The sequence below is a fragment of the Hippopotamus amphibius genome, chromosome 2 (assembly GCF_030028045.1).
Source record: "Hippopotamus amphibius kiboko isolate mHipAmp2 chromosome 2, mHipAmp2.hap2, whole genome shotgun sequence".
Taxonomy (NCBI): domain Eukaryota; kingdom Metazoa; phylum Chordata; class Mammalia; order Artiodactyla; family Hippopotamidae; genus Hippopotamus; species Hippopotamus amphibius.
In genome coordinates this window covers 159794127-159820258 of record NC_080187.1, presented here as the reverse complement: position 1 = coordinate 159820258, position 26132 = coordinate 159794127, and the positions used below count along the sequence as shown (strand labels likewise).

Below are 26132 nucleotides of genomic sequence, written 5' to 3'. Positions count from 1 at the left end.
TTACATATTGTTTGTGCATGATTTTGTTCTTCAAAGGCAGAATTTAGTAGCTGCAACAGAGAACATATGGTAAGGCCTGAAATATCATCTGACCCTTTACAAGAAAGTTTCCTCATCCCTACTCATATAGTCTAGTTGAGACTAAGTTACGATGTAGTTGATCTTTGATATCTGTAACAAATACTTCCTGAAACTGTTAAAGAAATATAAATTTGAATACAGCCATTCCTGTTCATTTACATGTTGTCAGTGGATGATTTTGCACTACAAAGGCAGACTTTAGTATGAACAAGAGTTTTTAAAAGTTTTTCTTTTTTTTTAATAGGCATTTTTATTTATTTATTTTTTTCATTTTTATTGGGGTATGGTTGATTTACAGTGTTGTGTTAGTTTTCAGGTGTACAGCAAATAAGAACCTGCTATATAGTTAGTTTTTCTCCTAAGTTTTATTTTCTTCTTAGTGACCATTTATCACTGTACTTATATCAATTTTAAAGGATAATAATAAAGCAAAATTGAAATTCATATTAAGTTGTTGACTTGGCTCACTTATGCCCTGCATGTCAGACCTGACACACTCACTCACCAAAACATGATTCACATTCATTTATCAGAAAATGGTAAATCACTATATGTCATTTACTTTTAAGGGCAATCACATGAGTTATTTATAGTCAGAATGCTAAATTTATGTGCCAAGGATTTAGTATATAACATATGATAAGAAAATTTGATTTTAAATTTTTTAAAATTTTGGTTGTTAGCAGGGAACTTAATATTAGATTAAATAGTTATCTTAACCATTTTCTCTTGAAAGCTGTTAAAATTCCCAGTAATCTGTGAATCTAAATGCTTAATTTCCATGGATCTTTTTCCATTTTAAATGATCAAATTTAACAAATTGTGCAGTTTATAGAAATTGAACCTTCTTTGGAAACGGCCATTAATCGGCCCTTAGTTTGATTTCATCTAAAAAGAACAAGATTAAGGTAAATATTCCTTAGCACATATGGCTTCCTTAAAAATCATTTTTAGCCAACCAGCAACTGATGGTTAAATGCCACTCGTGTTCTTCAAATACTTTTACATGGTCATAAATAAGTGTAAGAATTTTATCTTATACTTTTCCACTGTGTTTTTTAATTGAGTAAAAAAGAAGTGATTATCTTCATAGTTCTTTAGACTAAGCTTTTATGAAGCAGGATATTTGAAAACTTGATTTATTTTGAGAGAAGAAAAATAAAAGATGAGTGTACATATTTGCCCTTATTGGAATGTGACTCCAAGGGGACGTTAGTCATTTGAGATACAGTAAGTATATATAATTCAAAATTACTACACCTATCTGTTAACTTACACTATTTAAATATGGGTGGAAATACTTTTTTTTGACACATGTTCATATTTTCTCCTGTGAAAATACGGTGTTCCAAAATCTGTACTTTCTCTCCATGAATGCAGCAGTTTGATTGAGCTGTGGAGTTTGGAGCAATGCTGTAACAGCTTTACTAACTGTCTTCTGTTGTCCTTTCCTAGCATCCTTTTTTTGTGGTGACTGCTAAATGCCAGGAGCACAGAAATGGCGGGGGGGGAGACTCGAAACAGGAATTTGGATATCTAAACTTTTAGTACAACTTTTAAATAATTGAAATCATTTCTGAAATCTATGTCATGTCACTGGTACCCATTATAGATTTCCATTTAATCTATGCAATTCAATGATTGCCTAAATGATATTATAGACGTTTTCTAAATATGTCATTTGGAACTTCTTCCTTTACTTTCACTGCATTTCTTCAGTTTACCAACATCAGCAAACATTTTAGTAAGCACTTACGACTCGTATAAGACGAAATGCACTTATGAAGGGAACCTGTTTACTTTTTTTTGCCTTTAAATTGAATAATTCTGTGTTATGCAAAAGAGAAAATAACATTAGTCATTTAAAAACGTGGCCAGTTTTGGTCAGCCTTTCTATATAGTGTATTTGTTTTAACAAATAGGTAGCAACAGGAGATTTTCAGCTCAAATTTAGTGGTGATTATTTGTCGTTGCTTTTGAGGGAACATAGTTAAACTTTGTAATAAAAATACTTGCCTTATTTTATTTGTGATGATGTCCAAAAAGGAGAGGAAGTACAGTTTCTGGTAAGAACTGAAAGTCCAGAAATAAATATAATGATGAGAACGAGTGCTTCTATCACTGGGGAACTTTCTTCATCTAAGCACATATGAACAATTGATCCTTGTAGTCATATATAGCAGTAAACATTAATAACTTAACAGTCTGAAGTCAGTGCAGAAGATATGGAGCATTATTGAAAGATGGAGTCGAGCAGGTGGCACTTTAATATGTTCAGTGTCATGGTTGACTCTAAAGACTAGTCGAAGGAAATTACTTGAGGTTCTAAAGATTTAAAAAGCGAACTCATTTTGCTGCACTAAGGAAATGCTACTGATCAGGCTTTCTGTGTCCCTTTTTTCTAGGCTAGAAAATATTAACCCTGAAGAAAATGACATGGTAAGCCATTCTCTGAGGAGATTTCTTGATGTCAGTCTTATATCTTAGAGGCTTAAGTTCAATTGAGTGGGTTTCAAGAACTAAGATGTGGGAAAAAGAAGAATTGACACACTAATAATGTACATCTTTGCTGCAATATGAAAATTCAATAACTTCACTCAGTCAATTTACAATTCACATGTGCCTATTAATTAAAACCCTATATTAAATAAAATATATTAAAACTTCATGTCTGACTAACATATAATGGTGTTGGTAGACATTACAGGAATTACTGAACAGAATAAACAATGCAGACACAGGGATAGCTATTCAGAAGAATGGAGCTGTAATTGTGGATAGAATCTACAAGACCAAGGAATGTAAAAAGAGAATAACTGCAGAAGAAATGAATGCAGTGATTGAAGAACGGGATGCTGCTTTGTCTCAGGTAACTGCACGTACAGTGTCTGTGAAAGCATACACTTACCGTTTTCCCCTTTCTTTACATTAAAAAATGACTTTTCCTCACATATTCTTAATTCAAATTAGTTTTTAGCTTATAATTAATACCACAATGATTAGCTATATTAAAATAATCACATATTTTGTTATATCATTCTTCAAATATATGCATCCTCATTTCTTAATAAACTGTTAGCTTGTTATAAAATTTTAGTTATATGCTTTAAAGTAATCACTTTTATATGAGACTTCTTGAGTCACAGTTTTGTGAGGGCTGAGATTATATCTTTATTACTGTTTTATTCCCAGTGCCTATTTCAGTGCCTTTTAGTAAACATTGATAAATGAATCAAATTATTAGGGTATTCCTTTCTGAACATTACTTACACCTTCCTGCTCTAACTGAAACCTGATTTCCACCCTGAGGATATTGCTCCCACTGCAGTCCTCTCAAGTGTGAATGTATTCTCTCCCCCAGCAGTTGGACCTCTGGGCTTGGAGGTTTGTTCCTCGCTAGTGTTTTTAGATCGTTGTTCCTTTTTCCTCTCTAAACGCCTCCAGCTTTGAGGCCCACACATCGATTGTATCACCCATTACACACTCCGGCTGCAGACATGTATAGACTCCCATGCTGATTCCCTCATTTCTTAAAGAATTTTAGCATCTATTTCACTGTCTCTTTCTTCAGCCTACCCCTGTTACAGTTCTTAGTGATTTAAATATCTCTGTTGGTGATACTTTCCGTATCCCTCTCATCTCTGTGACTGTCTCTCCTGCAGTCATCCATGTGCTCTGTACTCTCTCTGCCATCCACCGTGTGGTCATACCCTGTGCTTGGTCATTATCAGTCGCGTTTTCAAGCATCCCGCTTGCTGACCACCATTTATTATTTTTTCAGCTCACTCACTCTAGAACTCTAACTCTAGAAAATTTTCAACTCTCCTGGCACCTGGTTTATTGATCATACCACATCTTTTCCTTAATCCCCTCAGGTCCTCACTTCCCTCTTTATCTAGTTTAGATCCCGCAGCTCACCGTAATTATCAGCAACTTGCATGTACTATAACCTCAGTTGTCTTAGCCCTCTTTTCTTTTATCCTGCTCACCTAGCAAAACTTAAGTTTTATAAATTTAACTTTCTGCCCGTTCTACACCTTCACAGCTTTATATGGCAGGAGAGGATTATGCAGATTTGCTGACTGAACTTACCTTGAGTTCACGATCATCATTTTCAGGAAGATGGGTGGTGTTGCCTGGCAACCCTCCACTCACTCTCCCCCTCTGGAGGACTGTTTTATCTTTCTCCTTTCTCCTCAGCATCCAACCTCTCCTCCCCGATAGAAAAAAGAATTTCTGCTTGTCACCACCATTTCATTCACCATCCTGTCTGCATTTGCACCCATACACTCTGCCTTTTCTGCTTTCTTTTTTACAGGCTTCTGTTTAAGGACTTCTCTTTCACACTAGTTTACATCTTTTCTTGCTTGCTTAGGGTTATCACTTAACCAGTTGTCCCTTTTCTCTCCTACTTCACAGAATGTTTCCTGTTAGTTCATTTCTTTCACTATCTGAAATTCTTTACTATATCCCATGGAGGCTGGATAAAAGTTTTGGTAAGGCTTGTTCTGCTTGTGGTTCACCCCTGTACTTTTGCTGAGGCTTCCCAAACTGAGAGCTGAGTATTCACTGGGGCCCTACTCCTGGAGAATCCTCTACTCTAATGTTTGTCTCCTCAGCATTGTAAGACTATGGGAAACTCCATTATTATTTTCACAGGGCTTAAGGCTTAGCTTTTTAACTTTAAGCCATGTACAGGTTTGGGAATTAGCAAATGATTTGAGATGGAAACAAGTCTCAAATCTCCAGTTTTGTCACTTCAGCCCTGCATAACTGCCAGAAGTTTAGGTGATTTCTCTGTTCTCCAGCAGGAGCCCTCTGTGCAGTCAAAGCTTGATTTCTCAGCTCCTTGACCATTCCTTGAAACTTTAAAACTCAAGGGGGAAAAATGACTTGGGATCTTCAAATCACCTGTCTCCAGTTAACCCCTCTTCAGAATCCTAGCTGCTCAAGTCACTGTTGCAGCAGCAACCTTCTGATGTCTTAAACAGGTGATTTTTAGAATTTAATCTGGCTTTCCTTGTTCTTGGCTGGCAAATTGTTCTGCCATAAATGATTCTATCCTATCTCAATGTGGAAACCTGACATTTGTCTTCAGATTTGAACTGGGAAAAGTTCAATTTAAACTTTTAAAATGGACACGTTTTTAGCATTTTGTGCCCTACCAAATGTGTTCAATCTTGGATCATTCAATATATTGCTTAAGCGATAGCTAAAATTATTTTTAGGTGTTTGAAACAATTATAAATTCAAACATTTGGTTTTTTAGAGATCATTTAAGTTAACTAAAACACCCATGTACATAGAGAACTTACCACTTTCTTCCTTTATCCCTGCTATATTCCAAGGCCTTTGCTTTTGTGTTTTGGATATATTTTATATACCACCACCCCCACCCACCCCGGTCCTTTGGCAAAAGTCCATATCCCAACCTCCATTCCCATGCCTGACTTATTCAGTTCTTAGAGGCTAGGCCCTTCACCTACTGCACCAGGTACCAGCTAAGGTCCAGTAAATGGAGATCTCTATAATACTATCCTACTGACTGCAAGTATCAGTGAAGCCCAAAGTCTCCTGCTGCCAGGCTCTGACCCTCTATGCATGTCCTTGGAAATCAAAACTAGCCTAATTCAGCCAGAACTGCAAGGAATAGTATGATAATTAAGTGAAAACTTGACTGGACCGCGGGGTGTCCACATATTTGGTTAAACAGTATTTCTGGTGTATATGTGAGGGTGCTTCTGGATGAGATTAACATCTGAATCTTACATCATTGGCTCTCCTAGTTCCCAGGCCTTCGGACTCAAGTCTTATGGTTAGGGTGAGATTTTGAGTTTTTAGAACGAATACCACAGAAATTTCACCATTTTCTCTTTCCCCAGGTTAAACTTCTCAGCATCCTTCAACCCTTTCCCGAGTTCCATTTTTCTTTGTTGTCTTCTAGTTGTTAATTTTCCCTTCTTGGTCTATGAAGACTGAATAAGTGATCATAAATTTCTATTAGCTGAACACCATGCAGAGAATCTTAACTCACCACTATTTTCTGGAAAGAAGTCATTCCAGATATCTAAATTCAATATTAACCCTTTTAATTTGTACACTACTCTTTATTGTGTTTGTTGTTGAAAATATTTTTAAAGCATTTACGTGCCTCTTTTAACCAGAATATAAAAAACATATCTTTTTTTGATAGTTTATTCATTTTTGTCAAATGCTGTAATAAAAACTATAGATCCTGAGATCTTTCAGGTCCAGAGTTGACAAATACAAAAAAGCACAGAGGACCAAGGGGTAATCATCAGGGTAATTAAAGAAATTCAGCTAAACGTTTCAGTAGTCAGGTTCCTCCTTCTCCATAGCCACAAGCTATACCATGTACTAAGCTCCAGCAAAATCAAAAATAAACCAAACACAAGGAAGGTATGAATCCAGTCTAGTAACACAATGAAGAAAATTCTAGGAAGACAGCTGAGCAATGTACAAAAAGTACAGTTAGTCTGTTTTTTTTATAACTCTTTCTACCTTTGAGTATGTTTTCCCCTCTCACTGACACATGCTTCTATCCACTTGTTACTCACTTGCCTACCTACTACTTTAAAGCTAATTTAAATATCCTGTCTTCCATAAAGGTCTCTCACATGAAGCAATATTGATAAATATCTTCTTTCTGCCTGCATTTTACTTTACATCTGTTGTAGTACTTGTCACAGTGCAGTGCAGTTAATTGACTTTATGCCTATCTTCCCACCTAGCATGAAGGTGGGAACTGTTCTTTATCTGTGTCTGTTAGTCCTTAGCACAGTGTGGCACAAAATATATGCTTGTTGAATTCATGAACTGATGAGCTTAGCTATTTTAGATCTATTTCGAGATACATTGAACTAAAAGAAGTTAGTGAAATATGATTCATTCATCCAAATTTTATTGAGAACCTGTTAATGTGTCTGTGTTGGGGAACTCAGCAATGATATTCTGTATTTGTATAGAAGGCTGTTACTCTTATGGTACCTACATTTTAGTATGGAAATGTAGATAGTGAGCAAACAAATGAATAAAGTATTTTCAGTTAGTGATGAAGTGAAAATAAAAGGGTAATGGAGAGTGACTACAATTGGTAGTAGGATTGTCACTTTGAATAGGATGATCAAGGCAGTGCTTTTGTTGAATTGTTGTATAATTAAATTGAGACTTGAAAGAGCAGAAGGATCCAGCCATGCAAAATCTATGAAGAGAGCATTCCATCAGAAAAGAATACATCTGGTAGAGAAGAAACGTATGGACACCAAGTGAGGGTGGGGTGGGGGTGGGGTAATGAATTGGGAGATTGGGATTGCCATATATACATTACTAATAAGAAAAAAAAAATCAAATAGTACACTTTAAATATATGCAGCTTATTGTATGTCAATTGTATCTCAATAAAAGTTCTTAAAGAAAGAGAAAAAAAAAAGAATACATCAACAACGCCCTGTGAGAGGTAACAAGCTTAGTGTGTTTCAGGCACTGATGTAAATGCTCCAAGGTTAAATATGGTTGAAGTGCAGTGAGCAAGGAAGATAGCAGCAAGTGATGAGGTAGAAGAGACAGGCAGCAGACAAACTTGTAAGGTCTTGTGTGCCATGTTAAGGGCTAAAAATGTGTATAAATGCAAAAGATACTGAAGGAGAAAGGCTGTTACAATAGTCCAAAGATGAAACTTATGGTAGCTCAGAGGGGCAAGTGTAGATTTAGGGAAGTAGACAGGTTTGGGAAATATTTCAACAGTATGATGAGTAGACCTGGAAGACAGATTGGTTTGGGGCATAAGAGAGCTAGAAGAATTAGGCTGAGTCTGTTTTGCCCATGAACACTGTGTAGATATTCGCTTCAATTTTTGTGATGGGCAAGTTTTGGGAGGAAGATAACGTAATTCGGGAGGAAATTTACATTTTCTCTAGATGTGGTATATTTGAGATGATTTTTAAAAATCCAAATGGCAATTTTGAGCAGGCACTTAGCTATTGCAGTTATCAGCATATAGGTAATTAAAGCAGTGGGTCTAGATGAAACCAGGGAAAGAAAATTGAGAAAAAAAAGGGCTTAGGACCAAGCCCTGTGGTCTGTCAACAGTTTAGCAGTTGGCCAAAGTAGAAGGGGCCCACGAGAGACTAGAAATGATGGCAAATAAGGTAGAAGGAAACTGAAGAGAGTATGGTGTCAGAAAAGGCAAGAAGTGTTTGCAAAAGATGAGACTGATTAGTTCCCTTGAATGGGTATCAAGAGGTCAAGCCAGGTGAAGATGGAATGGTTACTTTTAGATTTGATCACATGGGAGATGTTGAGAGCCTTGGCAAAAGTTTTGTCCAAGAAGAGGCCACGTTGGAGTAGTTTGAGAACAGAATGGAAGGTGAGGAACTGAACAAGACTGAATGTAAGCAACGTTTATCCCCCTGTAATGGAAATAGAGAAACTGGCAATAGATGGAGAAGGGGCTTAGGGTTAGGGTTAGGGTGAGTCGTTGGAGAGTTTTTCTTTTTTTTTTAATAGGAGATTCTAAGGCATGTTGTTTGTGTGTGTTGATGGAAATGAACCAGAAAAGAAGGAAAGGTGATTTTAAGGGAGAGAAGAAAGTATTGCAGTAGCAAAGTCCTGGAGTAGATAAGTAGATTGAGAATGGCTAGGATCTAGAACATAAGTGGAGAAGTTGTCTTTTGCTAGGAGCAGTGAAACTACAGTTCATTGTAACAAAGGAATACCAAAAACTTGGATGGATACGTATGCTGGCAAGTTGATAAATTTAGGAGGTGGGGTGGCCGTCCTTTTCTTAATGAAAATGTTAGGTTTATTTAGTTTCTCAGAGTGATAGGTCAGTGGATGGTGGTGGAAATTTATAAAGAGGCAATAGTTTTAAACATAGCCCTCCCTGGCTGTAAGTTTTGCATCCGTGGATTCAACCAACCACTGATGGAAATTTCTGTCTGTGGTTTGTTGAATCCACAGATGCGAAAACCCCGAACATGGAGAGCCAACTGTATATTTATTGAAAAAAAATCCACGTGGACCTGTGTAGTTCAACCTGGTGTTTTTCAAGGGTCAACTGTATTCATTGTGCTACACCATTTTATATAAGGGACTTGAGACTCTTCAGGGTTTGGTATACGCAGGAACTCCTGGAACGAATCCCCCATGGATACCCCCAGGATGACTGTAATTGTCTTGGTTTTTGTGTAAATGAACGTAAAATAACAAATCTGTTTGAAAAGCAAACCCAGAATCTTGGCCAGTGATGTAACCATCAAAGGTAACCTTAGCAGAGGAAAATATAACCAAGTTTCTAAATCTCTCCCTAGTTAATGTTGCCTTCATTTTGTGTCCCTTGTAATTCACATAGTAGCTAGCACCTAATAGATGCAAAATAATGATATTATTAGAAGTTTGACAAAAAACTCATACTTGAAAAGAAAATAAATCATAACATTTAGTTTCATTTTTCAAGAAAGGTAGGAAACGTGTAACATTCTTTATTGTAGTGACTATAAATTTTTATTAATTTTTTCTCCTGTCAGTTTGTTAGTTTGCTTTCCTGTGTGTCATACAATTATTTGCCTGTGCAGTTTTCCCAGTCCATCTTGCTGAAATATATTGTTGATATTTTATCTATTCTAATAATTTTTCTTTTTTTTTATTATAAAACTTTTACAGCTTTTTGAAACTATAGATAACTTTGGAAAAGCACAGATAAGCAAGAAGGGAAATCAATCATATACAGATCCTTTGTCTGTTTTTCAATGCGTATTGTACCATGTATACTACTTGATAACCTGATTTTTCACTTTGATTTTATGTTTTGTCAGATATTCTTGTATTTTTGTAAATGGGTATGTTAAGATTTATTGAACTCGTGCTATTTGGGAGGGTGTTTGTTTCTTTTCTTTTTATAGTGGAAACATTTTTATAGATAAGTTTTTTAAATTAATTAATTAATTTATTTGTACTGGCCATGTTGGGTCTTTGTTGCTGCGTGCAGGCTTTCTCTAGTTGTGGCAAGTGGGGCTGCTCTTCATTGCAGTGCGCAGGCTTCTCATTGTGGTGGCTTCTCTTGTTGTGGAGCACAGGCTCTATGCATGCAGCCTTCAGTAGTTGTGGCATGCAGGCTCAGTAGTTCTGGCCCATGGGCTCTAGATCTTAGGATAGGTAGTTGTGGCTCATGGGCTTAATTGCTTTGGGGCATGTGGAATCTTCCTGGACCAGGGATTGAACCCATGTCCCCTGCATTGGCAGGCAGATTCTTAACCACTGTGCCACCAGGGAAGTCCCTGTAGCTAATTTTTTATGTACATCCATGTTTATTTCCTTAAGGAGAATTCCTAGAAGTGGAAATACTAAATCAAAGAATATAAACATTTTAAAGAAGTATATATTTTCAAATTGCTTCCTAGAAAAATTGCACATGGAAATGTTATTTGAGATTTCATTCGAGGGGTATTTAGATGAATAAAATATTAGGAATTTAGACTTTGTTTTCTAGGCAGTGGGGTCCTCTGAGATTTTTTAGTTTTCTGGTAATATAGAAAGTATATTCTTGGAGATTTTGGGGCCGCACTACATAAAGTGAATTGAGTAATACAAATCCAAAGCTGAGGATAGTTGGGATCCTATTGTAGAAATTCAGGCAAGAGAAAATGAGGGTCTAAACAAGAAAAAAGATTGAGGAATAGATATGAAAACTAAACTTGTATTTTAAAAAAAATTTAATGGATGTATAACTACAGTAAAGAACATAAATCTTGTGAAAAATCTGATGAATTTTGACCAATATATATAGTCTTAGAAGCAGCGCTCTAGAGGGCTCCTCTGTGTCTCTTCCTAGTCAGAGTTCCTTTCCAAGGGTAATCACTACTCTTACTCCCAACACCATAGGTCATTTTGCATGTTTCTAAACATATAGAAGGAATCATGCTATGTCCTCTCTGTATTATCCATCGTTTCCTCTGTCAGTTCATGTCACTCACTTAATGCATTTCAGGTAAATGCAGGCATCAGTAATTGGCCTCTGAATTCTTCAACATAGCATATCATTAGCTATCACCCCAGAAATTTCCCTCAGGCTCTTTCCAGTTAATCCATGCCCCTGCCATTCCCCAATAGCAATCACTTATCTGATACTTTTGCAGCATTAGTTTTACTTTTTCTAGAAGGTTATATGCTTGAGGTCACAGTATATCTAAGATGATCACATTTGTGTCTTATATTCTTGTGCAGGTAAGAAATATATATTATTCTAAGCTTGCATCTTGCTGTTAAGGACTGATTTTTTTTTTCCTTAAGATTTTCTTCATCTTTTGGAAGTAGATCCAAGATTTCTGTTAATTCTTTTTCTGTGCTAATTCCTGAAGGTCGTTCTGTTAGAATGATGACTGCATTTCAGCATATCACTTCTAAAGATCCGCGTATAGTTTTGCCATCTTAAGATATCAAAAACTGAAATTATTTCCCTAAAAATTAGTCTTCACCAGCATTGTGACTTAACAATATAATAGACTATATTAAGTACGCAATACCATTTTCTTTGATATGTTGTTATTCAGCATAATAGTAAATCCATCCTTATTTTCCAGAAGAAGCAGTATTGGGCAAGACTGCAAGGAGTGTGAATTTAAGCCATGAACGTGTTTGATAATTAGAAGTCTCTAAGTATTGAGCAGCCTATATTATAAACTTTTTGGCATGAAAGCATCTTTATTCTAAAGACTGTGAGGTTTTTTGTATGTTATAGAATTTATCATTTATAAATTCCCAAATTTTGTAGTAGTATTCTTGGAAAACTACTTGATAGTTTCATAAACTGCCATTTGGGCACAAAAATTCGGATTGCTGTGGTTTTGTTTATTCAGTACACCTCTGATTTCATAAGGAGAGTTTTCAGTTAACATTTTGGTGGATTATATTTCTGCTAAATTTTGTCTTCAGCAACACAAGTAAATGCAACCAAATATCTAGTAAAATTATTTGACTTGCTTGCACAAGTATTGAAGGAGGAACATAAAAATATCTGAGTATATCATTCACCACAAAATATGTCTTTAGTCCAAAGTATCAGGACACTTTAAAATAAAACTTGTCTTCTCAACATTAAGGCCTCCATTCTTTTCAAAATGACTCTGTGGCTGTGCCTGTACATTTGCCAAAAGGCTTGTTTGATTAATTGCTACTTGACTCATCTATCATAGCACTAAGCTCTGGGATCACAAAAGATCAGATTCCCAAACCACCTCCTAGAATTAATTTAACTATCTAATGTTGATACTTTGCAATGATTTAGGGGATAATGGTTTTTATTGTTATTTGTAGCCTGTTTTAGTATTATAAACCCTTGAAAAAATTCCAAAGTTATATATTAACTCATTGTTAATATTATTTAACCTTTCTGATAAAAAAAATTATAATAATCTTATTAGTAGGTTAAAATATATAATAAAATGTACTTTTAAATTATTTATCTGGAAACTTCGATAAATATATCTATAAATCATATATGTATTACTAGATCTTTATGAGTGTTATTTTGGTTTAGTGATCATTGAAAATTGAGAGTTTTTTGCTATTAATATGTTTACTTTTTTATTTTTTAATTTATTTTACAGTTTTTAAAATTTATTTTACAGTTTTTATTTCAGATAAAATTACACACAATTGAAATATAAAAATGTTAAATCAGTAATTTGACAAGTTTTGACAAATACTTACATCCACATGACCATACCCCTATAAAGATAATAAAACATTTTCATATCCCCAAAAAGTCCCCTCATTTATTTCCCTTCCCTACCAATTGCACCTGCCCCACCCAAGTGACTTTCCTGTTTTTAACCACAGATTCATTTTGCTTATTGTAGAACTTCATGCAAGTGGATTATACAGTGACAGCAAAATTTTCTGATATTCATCCATGTTGCTCTTTGTATCAGTAGTTGATTCCTTTTTGTTGATAAGTAATATTCCATTGTGCATAATCTTACATTTCTTATTCATTTTCCCATTGATGGAACAGGAAACTTGGATTTGTCCAGTTTATGTCCATTGTGATTAAGGCTACTATGAGAATTCTTGTACAAGTCCTTTTGTGAACATAAGTTTTCATTCTCTTAATTAAAAACCTAAAAGTGGAAATGCTAGATCACAGCATGAAGTTGCTGTATCATTTTACAGTTTCAGCAGCAGTTTATGGAAGTTCTGATTGCTCCATATACTCACCAACAATTGTTGTCAGTATTTATAGTTATAATTATCTTATTAGGTGTGTTGTAATATATGTATCATTGTGGTTCTAATTTGCATCTCCCAGTGACTAATAATGTTGAATACTTTTTGATGTACTTATCGATCGTTTATATAGCTTCCTTTTTGAACATCTGTTCAAGTCTTTTGCCTATCTTTTAATAGGTTGATTTGACTTTTTATTGATTTGTAGGAGTTCCTTGTATATTCTGGATAAAGTCAGTTGTCAGATATATGTAGTAAAAATATTTTCTCCTAGTCTTTTCTTGCTTATTCAGTTTCTTAATTTTTTATTTTGATGGACAGAAGTTTTAAATTTTGATGAAGTGTGATAAATCAGTATTTTAATGTACCTTGTCTAAGAAATGTTTCCTCACCCCAGGATCACAAAGATATTGTCCTCTGTTTTCCTCTACAAGATTTATTGTTTTAGTTTTTACTTTTAATCTGTGATTTACTTTGAATTAACTATTGTGTATGGTATAAGATTCAGAATCATTTTTTGAATAGGTTTATGTTTTGTTGTTCCAGCACTATTTGTTGAAAAGGTGTTTTTTCCCCCCACTGAATGGCTTTGGTGTCACATTTTGAAAATTAATTTGACCATATGTATCTTTATATGAACATATGATTTATTTTAATGATCTATTTTTCTATGCTTCTGCCAATGTCACACTGCATTGATTGCTGTCAATTTTGATATCAGGCATTGAAAATTCTCCAACCTTGTCCTTTTTTAAGGTTGTTATTATAGATTCTTTGTATTTTCCTATAAATATTAAAATCAGATTTTCAATTTCTATAGAAAGCCTGGTGGGATTATGATTAGATTGTGTCAAATCAATAGATCATTGGAGTGGAGGGAGATTGACATCTTAACAATTTTTAGGGTTTCTTTTTAATTTTATTTTTTTTATACATCTTTATTGGAGTATAATTGCTTTTTTTTTTAATCTATGGTATTTCTCACAGTCTTCTTGGTATTAATAATGCGCCACATGGTTTAAAGTTAAGAATCTTAAAACAGTAAAATTTCCTTTGCCTTCATCCATATATTGACATATATTTTTATATTTATTTTGATTCAAATAATAAGTTATTTTTTAAAGAAATTATGAGAATTAAAAATATACTCTTCTATGTTTATCCATCATTGATTTTAGATACTCTCTGTTTCTTCATGTTGAAATGAATTTTCCTTCTTTGTTATTTTCATTAATTTGAATAACATCTTTTAGCCCTGCCCTGCCCTTCTCCTTCTCCTTTTCCTTTCTTTCTTTCTGTTTCTCTTCTCTAGTATACATGTGCTCTTGTTTAGTTCAGTTCTCATTTATCTGCATATATCTTTAACCCTCATTTTTTAAGGATATAGTCACTAGATATAGATGAATGTAATACATAAGATGGTTGTAAGAGACTCCCTAAGGGGATAGACATATTCTAGATATATTCCTCCTTACCCCCATTGTATAAGAGCAACTCTGTTTCCCCTGGGTAGTCAGGGTTAGTTTCCGCAGCCTGTACCTTAACCTCCTTCTTTACATATTGATTCAGAGGCATGAGGCGCCCTAAATGGCCAGGTAACAGTTTCAACTTCCAGTTTAATGGAATTTTTGTTGTGTCACTAGGTGGAAGTTTTTCTCCCTTTGAAACTAAGACCTCTGGATTAGCAGAATCTCAGTTTGCAGAGATGAGAAGCAAAACTCTTGCTATTGGATCACTATGAGTAATAATGAATGAAGCCACTCCCATTTCAACCCCTTCATTCCTGGACCTGTGAATATTGGCTGTGAATGAAAAAGTAACATATGTTGGACTATGGTTTAGAGCATGTACATTGTCATGGAGAACCTTGTCCTAGGCCCACAAGATATTGACACATATCTGGCACTATAATCAAGTCTTCAAAAATCCATTCCACTGTTTTGTCAAGCCAGCTGCATCAGGATGATTGCCACACTTCATGTGCTGTGAAGTGAGTTCCTTGATCAGAACAGTGTTGGGTGGAATCTCATGGTGGTTTGTAAGGCATTCTGTAAGTCCATGGATGGCTATTTTTACATAAACGTTGTATTCAGGGAAAGCAAATCCATATCCCAACGAAGTGTTTATTCCAGTAAGAACAGCAAAGAGCAGTTTTAGTAAGAAGGTAGGAGAATGAGAAGTTGTCAACCAAGAGTAGCGTTTCAGAGTTAAGGATTAAGAAGGATTAAAGAGAACTGAGAACAAAATACTGGCTGGGCATATTGTTTGAAGGTAAATTTTATTGGAATAAATGAGTCAAGAAATTGTGAGGCTAGAGTGTTGTATGGGTGATTCTTACTTTTGTCTAGAATATTGGCAAGAAAAAAATTTTTTTAATGTGGGAAGGTAACCTTGGTTGTCACATCACAGCGGTCCAGATGAGAGGCAAGTCATCCAGATCAGTGCTTCTCAAACTGTCTGTGGTGAAAGCCAGTTTAAAAAAATATGTTTTTCCAATGTGTTATGGACCACTACTTTTATAACATGTAATTAAAATGACATCAACAAATGAAATGAAAAAATATATAGACATGCAAGATTCAAGCAAACATTCTTTTAATGGGTTCAAAGCCATAACATTTGCTCTATGAAATTCCTGTAAAATGTTTAATTGCTTCTTCTGAATTTTAGTACTCACTTCATGGCAGTATCAGTTTCGGACCACTACGAGCCTGTGGACCACACACTATGAATGGATAACAGAAATTTCAAAAGTGAAAGGATTGTTTAATGAAGGATTAGTGGACTGGAAGTGACAATTGGGAACCATGAAAAATACATGTCCTTTTTCTCTGCCTCAGAGGTAACAGTGTATGAAAGAAGAGTACACTCTACTAGAAAGGGTGCAGACGAAAGTGTCACTCAAAGTGAGATGGTTTTTTATTGAGCTGAGGAAATAAAGAGATTAACCTTAAGAATTTATGGAAGTATCTTGGCAGTGAAAAAGTACTTCCAAAATCCACAATGCCAAAAGTACAAGGAGGGTAGGTAAGAGAAAGAGCTAACCCAGAAGAGAATTCAAGTTTTAGTTAACTTTAGGGAGCTGAATATAACATAGACTTATTTTTCACTGAGATTGCTCTTAAGTTAATCACTGCTAAATGGTTTGGATAATGTTCCTGGCGTTGTGTATGCATATTAATGAAACAGTTTCAAGAACATTTAAACATTTGTTAAAAATAGGTGAAAAGGGGAATTCCCTGGCAGTCCAGTGGTTAGGACCCTGCGCTTCCACTGTACGGGGCTCGGGTTCCATCGATGGTGGGGGAGGTAAGATCCTGTAAGTCGCGTGGTGCAGCCAAATAAATAAATAAATAAATAAATAAAAATAGGTGAAGTGATTGATTCCATTGAAAAACTAGGAAGTGTCCTGAGAATTGTCCCAAGTTTCCAAAGTGTTTGTTACACTAGTCACTAAATCAGTCCACAAGTATTTACTGGTTTCCTATGGAGAACACTGTGAGAGTGAGTCAGAAATTATCCACACTCCAGTTATGTTAAAACTACAGCCAGAGTGTGGATAATTTTTGACTCACCCTCATATTTACATATTCAAAGATAATTAGAGTCTTATCTCTCAAAGAGAATGACTTTTATATAATTTTCGACTTGTTGACACTTTGATTTATCACACGATTTTTTAGTTTTTCTCCTGTTGTAATCTTAGAAGTTGGAGTGGCTTCTGTTAGGATTTAACAGTGTTTGGGCAACACACATTATACAACAAGAAAATTAAGCATGATCACTTAAGTCATTGACAGCTCTATTGAGATTACAACATTTATAATAGCAAACAAACAAAGTTTGCAAACCAAGAGGAGGAGGCATCTGTGATTCCAGGAATACAATAACTGAAAAAGAGCTTAATAAACTATTAAACTGTGGCTGTCATCCAGTAAGTACCAATACTATTTCCTGAACTCTGCTTTGTGTTTTACAATAGTATAAGAAGCATCTCTGTCCTTTTGTGCAATAACTGCCAACTTAACATTTAGGTTATACTGTTGTTTGTTTATGGATTTTGAGAAAATCCATTGAAGTTTACTTAAGAACCAATTCATTACAATGGTATTATTTACTGAATTTTGTTTTCCTGACCATTAGCTAACTACAAGGTTCAGCATTACAAGGTTATAACTGTACAAAAAGGATCACAATACCATATCCTAGTAGTGGCATTAGCCTGAGAAGTAGTGATCATCTTAGAAATAAATGCCTCTTTGCAGCACTGAAGAGATTATAGAAATTGAATAAGTTAGATTAGACCTCTTTTATGTAGTAATTTTATAGTTATCTTTAATTATTTCAATTATAAAATATTGTTATACTGTAATTATTTCCGTTTATTCCTATTAAACCAGAAATATAATACTTCTCTGATATAATTCATAACAAACAAAAATTCAAAACAGTTCTAGAGTTTTTATTATTGAAATTGAAGAAGAAATGTTGTTTGAATTGTAACTTTTAATTTAATAGCTAGAATGGTAATCTCAGATCTGTTCATATTTTAGGTGATCATCCTAAACATCTGGAAACTACAAACCAAGTTTTCTTAAATTTTGTATAAACATATTTCTGAGTCAACTTTAATATATTAAATGTAATTATGAATCCATATAATTAGTAATTATTGACATAATTAAGAATTCATACAGTAGATGTGAGATACAATAGCCTTAGTGTTAGATTGCCATTTTCTTTTTATTAGACCTGAAGGCTACCCCAGAAGGTTGAGATCCTGAGAAGCTGTGGGCATGGTGGAAGGGGTGCCTCTTCCCCGCACAGCAGATACTGCTGGAATCACGGACACTGTGGCTTTTATTTTTCTCCCCTCTTAATTTTTTGGACAACCTGTTTAGATTACTCCCTTGAATTTATCATCCTACCCTTCCCTTCTTTTACTCCCAGAACAATGTGCCATAATGCACAGCCAGTTAGAATACACAGCCAGAGAGTTAGAATGCTGGAGAAGAGAGATCAGAGAGGGGTGGATTGAATGGACAAATGATAAGTTAGTTTTGGCTTACTTTTCTACTCAGGGAAGTATTACTTGCATTTTTAATCTCTTAGTTTCTTATATTATTAACAGCTCAAGTGTTGGTAATCATTTCTAGATATGTTCTAATTTAAATCCAGAAAAGGTGATTTCATAACTCTCTACTTTGTTGGACTTCGTAATCACGTTTGTTAAAGGTGATTTCATAACTCTCTACTTTGTTGGACTTAGTAATCATGTCTGGTAAGTCAACAGTCTCTAGTTATTAGAAGCTAAGTAAATAAATACTATTATTAATTTACTTTTAATTTACTCATAATTTAGTAGTTACTATCATTTACATATTATTGCCAAACCTGGGGGGAAATTTCTAGTAAGGAAATGTTTAGGAATTTATGTACATAATGTCATTTTCTGTTAATTGTTATAGAAGATAACCAGTTCTACAGATATTAGGAAAAGATATATTGAAAGTTATAGGAAATTGGAAGGTAAACGTTTCATTGGGTGTTAACTCCGTTTGAAATAAATGAAAACTTATCATTCCAGTCAGTCAGTTTCTATACTGCAGAAACCTTTTCCTTATTAGAGAAAAATTTCTTTCGGTCCCTTGAAAAGTATTAGAGACTTCTTGTCATGTCAGAGTAATCAGTCGTTACCAATTTTGTGTTCCCTAAAAAACAATTATAAAATTGGGAAAAAATGTGTGAACAACAGACTGTGCAGGAATGCAGAGGTGAGCTCAGTGATTTCTCTGGTGTTATGCCTGGAGGTACTCTTGCTGACTCAGGAAGGTAGCACTCAGACGGAGCAGTGGTCTTGCTGCACTAAAAAAGAAGAAATTTAAGTCCAGGTATTTAAAACAGCTGAAACTTGCAGGAGGTGATATTAGATCAGAGGAAACTATGCCCATATGTTTGGAGGGAGGCTGGAGCGGAAACACCAGATATCTGTGTGGTTATTCACCTTCTGTCTTTGTCCAAGAGTTTTGCAGTGCATGCACAGGGTTTGTGTACAAGTGGTTTAAAAGCACTGCCACAGTGCTGTGAGTTCAATGGAGAAGTAGGTCCATTGCTGAGAACTTTGGGCATTCAGTTGATTCTTCCTTAGGTTAAGGGCCAAGCCTGAATGCAGTGCTGTTTAGTAGAACATTCTGCAATAATGGAAGTTTTCTGCGTTGTTCAGTTTGGTAGCCATGGACTACATTTGGTTCTTGAGCGCTTTAAATATGGCTAGTGCAAAAGAATAATTTATTTAAAATTTTATTTAATTTTAATTAACGTATAGTTACATCTTAGTAGCCACATATGCCTTCTGGCTACCATATCAGACAGAGCAGCTCTAGGTTAAGAGTCAGGCCCTAGAATTAAATTCAAAACTGGAATAGACCTGCTCAAATAAATTATAAAAATGTTTGATAGGTTCAGGAGATTCCAGCAATAACTTAACTCTTTCTGGGAGGAAAAATCCACACTTTTCAAATAAAGACCACATAATCTAGCTGCCTTACAATGAACCACCTACAATGACCAGCATACAATTAAAAATACTAGAAGCAGATAAATGTGACCCACAGTCGAGAGAAAATATAGAAACAAGTCTTGACATACCTCAGTATGTTAGAAATTACAGAAAAGTACTTTGAGGAAGTTATTCTAAGTTTCTTCAGAGACCTAAAGGAAAGGTGATCGCAGTGAGTGAACTGATACATAATATCATCAAGGAAATGAAACTCTAGAAAGAGCTTAATTGTAAAACTAAAGTTGTAACACCTGATATGAAAACTTCAGTGGACAAGCTTAATAGCAATTTGAAGACTGTACTTGAAGATTAGTTGAACTTGAAGACAGATCTCAAGAATTTATCCAACTTTAAGAAAAGAGGAAAAAATGAAAATAAAAGAATATGACCTCAGTGATCTATGGTAGAATACCAAGCAGTCTAACAATTTTTAACTTCCAGATATTTAGGGGTATTCTAGATATCTAATTCTTGTTATTTCTCTTTTAGTTCCCATGTAAACAGAAATATACTGTATGATTTCAGTCTTTTCAAATTTATTGTGATGTATTTAAGGTCCAGCATATAGTCTTTTTTTATTGTTCCATTGAGAAGAATGTGTATGCTGCATTTGTTGATTGTTTTATAAATTTCAGTTAAGCCAAAGTAAATGAAAAGTCAAGCCTTGTACAGTGTTAATGATTTGTTTAGATTGTCTAGCAGTTACAGAGAGAACCAATTATGATTGCTGAATATTGTAAAAGAATGAAATTAGAGCACTTGTACTATTTGATTTCAAGACTTGCTCTAAAACTACAATAATCAAGACTGCTTTGTGCATACACAAATCAGAGGAACAGTGTAGCGAGCCCAGAAACATCTTGTATATAGTCCCTTAATTTTTTTTACATTTTAATAGCTTTATTGAGATTTACATGCTGGTCACACATTTAAAGTTACAATTCATCATTTTTATTGTATTCACAGTGTTGTACATTCTCACAATTTTGGAATACTTTTATCAGCTCCAAAGAAGCTCTGTACCCATTATTAAGCATTCCCATTCATCCCCCCAAAACACCCCCTCCACCAGCCGTAGGCAACTAGTAGTCTACTGTCTGTCCCCATAGATTTACGTATTCTGGACATTTTATATGATGGAATCATACAATATGCAGTCTTTTGTGACTAGCTTCTTTCCTTTTGTATAATGCATTTAAAGTTCATCCATGTGGTAGCATGTTTTAGTACTTTTATTGTTAAATTAATCCTTTTTAAATTGCCAAATAATAATATAGACATAACCACATTTTGTTTATTCGTTTGTCAATTGATGGACCTTTATTTCTACTTTGTGTTTATTGCAAATAATTCTACTCTGAACATTCACTTACACGTTTTTGTGTGGATGTATATTTTTGTTTCTCTTGGGTGTATTTCTGAAAATGGAATTTCTGGGTCATATGGCAACTCTATATTTAACATTTTGATAATTGTATTTGTCATTTTGTGACTGGCTTATTTCACATACTTAGCATGCTGTCCTCTATGTTGTAGAATGTGTCAGAATTTCCTTTCTTTTGACGGCTGAATGATAGTCTATTTTATGTGTATACCATGTTATGTGTATCTGTTCATCCATCAATGGGCACTTGGGTTCCCTCTACCTTTTGGCTGTTGTGAATAATGCTGGTATGAACATGGTGTACAAATATATCTTGAGACCCTTTCAGTTCTTTTGAATATATACTCAGAGGTGGAATTGCTAGGTCATATGGAAATTCTATTTTTACTTTTTTTAAGAAACTGTCATACTGTTATCCATAGTGGCTGCATCATTTTACATTCTTGTCAACAGTGCACAAGGCTTACAGTTTCCATATACTTACTGACACTTGTTATTTTCTGGTTTTTGTTTGTTTTATAATAGCCATCCTTATAAGTGTAAGGTAGTATATTATGTGGTTTTGATTTGCATTTCCATAATGATTAGTAAGAGTGAACATCTTTTACTATGTATATTGGCCATTTTTGTATCTTCTTTGGAGAAATGTCTATTCAAGTTCTTTGCCAACTTTTTAATCAGGTTTGGTTTTTTGTTTTTGAGTTATATGAGTTATTTATGTATTCTAGATATTAAACCTTTATTAGGTATGTGATTTGTAGTTATTTTCACCTGTTCCATAGGATGCATTTTTCAGTCTGCTGATTGTGTTATTTGATGCACAGAAGTTCTTAATTTTGTTGTCCAATTTATCTGTTTTGCCTTTTGTTGCCTATGCTTTTGGTGTCATATCCAGGAAGTCACTGACAAACCCAATGTCCTGAAGTTTTCCCTTATGTTTTCTTCTAGGAGTTGTATAATTTTACCTCTTACATTTATTTAGGTCTTTGATCCATTTTGAGTTACTTTTGTGTATGGTGTAAAGTAGAGCTCCAACTTCATTATTCTACATGTGTGTATCCAGTTTTCCCAGCAGCATTTCTTGAAAAAACTGTCCTTTCCTCCATTGGATGGTCTTGGCATCCTTGGTAAAAAAAAAAAAAAAAAAACAAACAAACAAAAAAAAAACTTCACCATGTATACAAGGGTTTATTTCTGGGCTTTTTATTCCTTTGGTCTACATGTCTGTCTTTGTGCCAGTGCCACAGTCTTGATTATTGTGGCTTTGTAATAAGTTTTCAAATCAGGAAGTGTAAAGTCTCCATATTATTGTTATATTTTCTTGATGGATTAACCATTTTATCATATATTGTCCTTTTTTGTCTTTTGTTCCATGTTTTGACAAAGTCTATTTTACTCAATATTAGTATAGCCACCCCTGCTCTCTTTTGGCTATTCTTTGCATGGAGTATCTTTTTCCATTCTTTGATTTTCAACCCATGCATGTCTTTAAATTTAACCTCTTATACACAGATGTAGAGAACAAACATATGGTCACCAAGTGGGGAAAGTGAGGTGTGGGGATTGGGGTGGGATGAATTGGGTGATTGGGATTGCCATGTATACATTACTAATAAGAAAAAAAAATCAAATTGTACATTTTAAATACATGCAGTTTATTGTATGTCAGTTATATCTCAATAAAAGTTCTTAAAAAATAAAAAAATAAAGTTAGTCTCTTGTAGACAGCATATAGTTGAATTTTGGCTTTTTAATCCTTCTGCAAATCTTTGTCTTTTGATTGAGGAATTTATTCTAGTCACATTTAAAGTAATTACTGTTAGAAAAGGACTTACTATTGCCACTTTATTCATTGTTTTTGGTACATCTTTAGCTTCTTTGTCTCTCATTTCAGTCCCTACTGCCTTCTTTTATTTTCAGTTGATTTTTTTATAGCAATGTGCTTTGATTCCCTTCTGATTTCCTTTTGTGTATATTCTGTAAATATTTTCTTTGTGATTACCAGGGGAAACATAAAATATCCTAAAAGTTGTAACAATCTATTTTAAAGTGATAACTTTAATCACATAAAAAATTATACTCCTTTACAGTTCTGCTCCCCCACTTTGCTGTTGTTGTCACAGATTACATCTTTATATATTATGTACTCTTAACATAAATTTCTAAGTATCTTCTGCTTTTGTCTTTAAATCCTATAAAAAAATAAAAACTAGGGTACAAATCAAAATTACAATTGTGAAGATTTTTATATTTGTGTACTTACCTTTACTGGATAACTTTTGTATTTTCATGTTTTCTTTTTCTTTTCTTTTCTTTTTTTTTTTTACAATAAACTAAATATATTTAGAGTGTACAATTTAGTATTCCAATCTCCCAATTTGTTCCCCCCCCCAACCCTCCCCGCTTTCCCCACTTGGTATCCATATGTTTGTTCTCTACATCTGTGTCTCTATTTCTGCCTTGCAAACTGGTTGATTTGTACCATTTTTCTATAGTCCACATATATGTGTTAATATACAATATTTGTTTTTCTCTTTCTGACTCACTTCACTCTGTATGACAGTCTCTAGGTCCATCCATGTCTCTACAAATGTCCCAGTTTCATTGCCTTTCACAGCTGAGTAATATTCCATTGTATGTGTGTACCACATCTTCTTTATCCATTCATCTGTTGATGGACATTTAGGTTGCTTCCATGTCTTGGCTCTTGTAAATAGTGCTGCAGTGAACATTGGAGTGCACGTGTCTTTTTGAATGATGGTGTTCTCTGGGTATATGCCCAGCAGCGGGATTGCTGGGTCATATGGTAGTTCTGTTTTTAGTTTTGCAAGGAACCTCCATACTGTTTTCCATAGTGGCTGTATCAATTTACATTCCCACCAGCAATGCAAGAGCGTTCCTTTTTCTCCACACCCTCTCCAGTATTTACTGTTTGTCGATTTTCTGATGATGCCCATTCTAACCGGTGTGAGCTGATACCTCATTGTCGTTTTGATTTGCATTTCTCTCATAATTAGTGATGCTGAGCAGCTTTTCATGTGCCATTTGACCGTCCGTATGTCTTCTTTGGAGAAATGCCTATTTAGGTCTTCTGCCCATTTTTTGATTGGGTTGTTTGTTTTTTTGATATTGAGCTGGATGAACTGTTTATATATTTTGGAGATTAATCCTTTGTCTGTTGATTCATTTGCAAATATCTTCTCCCATTCTGAGGGTTGTCTTTTCATCTTGCTTATAGTTTCCTTTGCTGTGCAGAAGCTTTGAAGTTTCATTAGGTCCCACTTATTTATTTTTGTTTTTATTTCCATTATTCTAGAGGGTGGATCAAAAAAGATCATGCTGTTATTGAGGTCAAAGAATGTTCTTCCTATGTTTTCCTCCAGGAGTTTTATACTGTCTGGCCTTACATTTAGGTCTATAATCCATTTTGAGTTTATTTTTGTGTATGGTGTTCTAATTGTGTAGGAAGTGTTCTAATTTCATTCTTTTACATGTAGCTGTCCAGTTTTCCCAGCACCACTTATTGAAGAGGCTGACTTTTCTCCATTGTATATCCTTGCCTCCTTTGTCATAGATTAGTTGACTGTAGTTTACTCTGGGCTTTCTATCCTGTTCCATTGATCTATATTTCTATTTTTGTGCCAATACCATACTGTCTTGATCACTGTAGCTTTGTAGTATAGCCTGAAGTCAGGAAGCCTGATTCCCCCAACTCCGTCTTTCCTTCTCAAGATTGCTTTGGCTATTCGGGGTCTTTTGCATTTCCATACAAATCGTAACATTTCTTGTTCTAGTTCTGTGAAAAATGCCATTGGTAATTTGATCGGGATTGCATTGAATCTGTAAATTGCTTTGGGTAGTATAGTCATTTTCACAATGTTGATTCTTCCAGTCCAAGAACATGATATGTCCCTCCATCTGTTTGTGTCTTCTTTGATTTCTTTCATTAGAGTCCTATAGTTTTCTGAGTACAGGTCTTTTACCTCCTTGGTTAGGTTTATTCCGAGGTATTTTATTCTTTTTGTTGCCATGGTGAATGGGATTGTTTCCTTAATGTCTCTTTCTGATCTTTCATTGTTAGTGTATAGAAATGCAAGAGATTTCTGTGTGTTAATTTTGTATCCTGCAACTTTCCCAAATTCATTGATTAGCTTGAGTAGTTTTCTGGTAGCATCTTTAGGATTTTCTATGTATAGTATCATGTCATCTGCAGACAGTGACAGTTTTACTTCTTCTTTTCTGATTTGGATTCCTTTTATTTCTTTTTCTTCTCTGATTGCTGTGGCAAGGACTTCCAAAACTATGTTGAATAGTAGTGGCGAGAGTGGGCATCCTTGTCTTGTTCCTGATCTTAGAGGGAATGCTTTCAGCTTTTCATCATTGAGAATGATGTTTGCTGTGGGTTTGTCATAAATGGCCTTTATTATGTTGAGGTAGGTTCCCTCTATGCCCACCTTCCGGAGAGTTTTTATCATAAATGGGTGTTGAATTTTGCCAAAAGCTTTTTCTGCATCTATTGAGATGATCGTGTGGTTTTTATCCTTCAATTTGTTAATGTGGTGTATCACATGGATTGATTTCCGTATATTGAAGAATCCATGCATTCCAGGGATAAACCCCACTTGATCATGGTGGATGATCCTTTTAATGTGTTGCTGGATTCTGTTGGCTAGTATTTTGTTGAGGATTTTTGCATCTAAATTCATCAGTGATATTGGTATGTAATTTTCTTTTTTTGTAGTACCTTTGTCTGGTTTTGGTATCAGGGTGATGGTGGCCTCATAGAATGAGTTTGGGAGTGTTCCTCCCTCTGCTACATTTTGGGAGAGTTTGAGGAGGACAGGTTTTAGCTTTTCTCTAAATGCT

General features: G+C 34.8%; 1 protein-coding gene across 6 annotated transcripts in view; it reads left to right on the top strand.

Annotated features, from left to right (window-relative positions):
- MIPOL1 (mirror-image polydactyly 1) overlaps positions 1-26132 on the top strand; it is a 303368-nt gene that overhangs the window by 106241 nt on the left and 170995 nt on the right. For all 6 annotated transcript variants that reach the window (XR_009051220.1, XM_057720561.1, XM_057720558.1 and 3 more), the window contains exons 9-10: positions 2487-2520; positions 2780-2950. Coding sequence is in view for 5 of the 6 variants with exons in the window: in XM_057720561.1 (XP_057576544.1) it covers positions 2487-2520; positions 2780-2950 (205 nt within the window). In the remaining variant the exon portion in view is untranslated. The remainder of the gene's footprint in view (positions 1-2486; positions 2521-2779; positions 2951-26132) is intronic.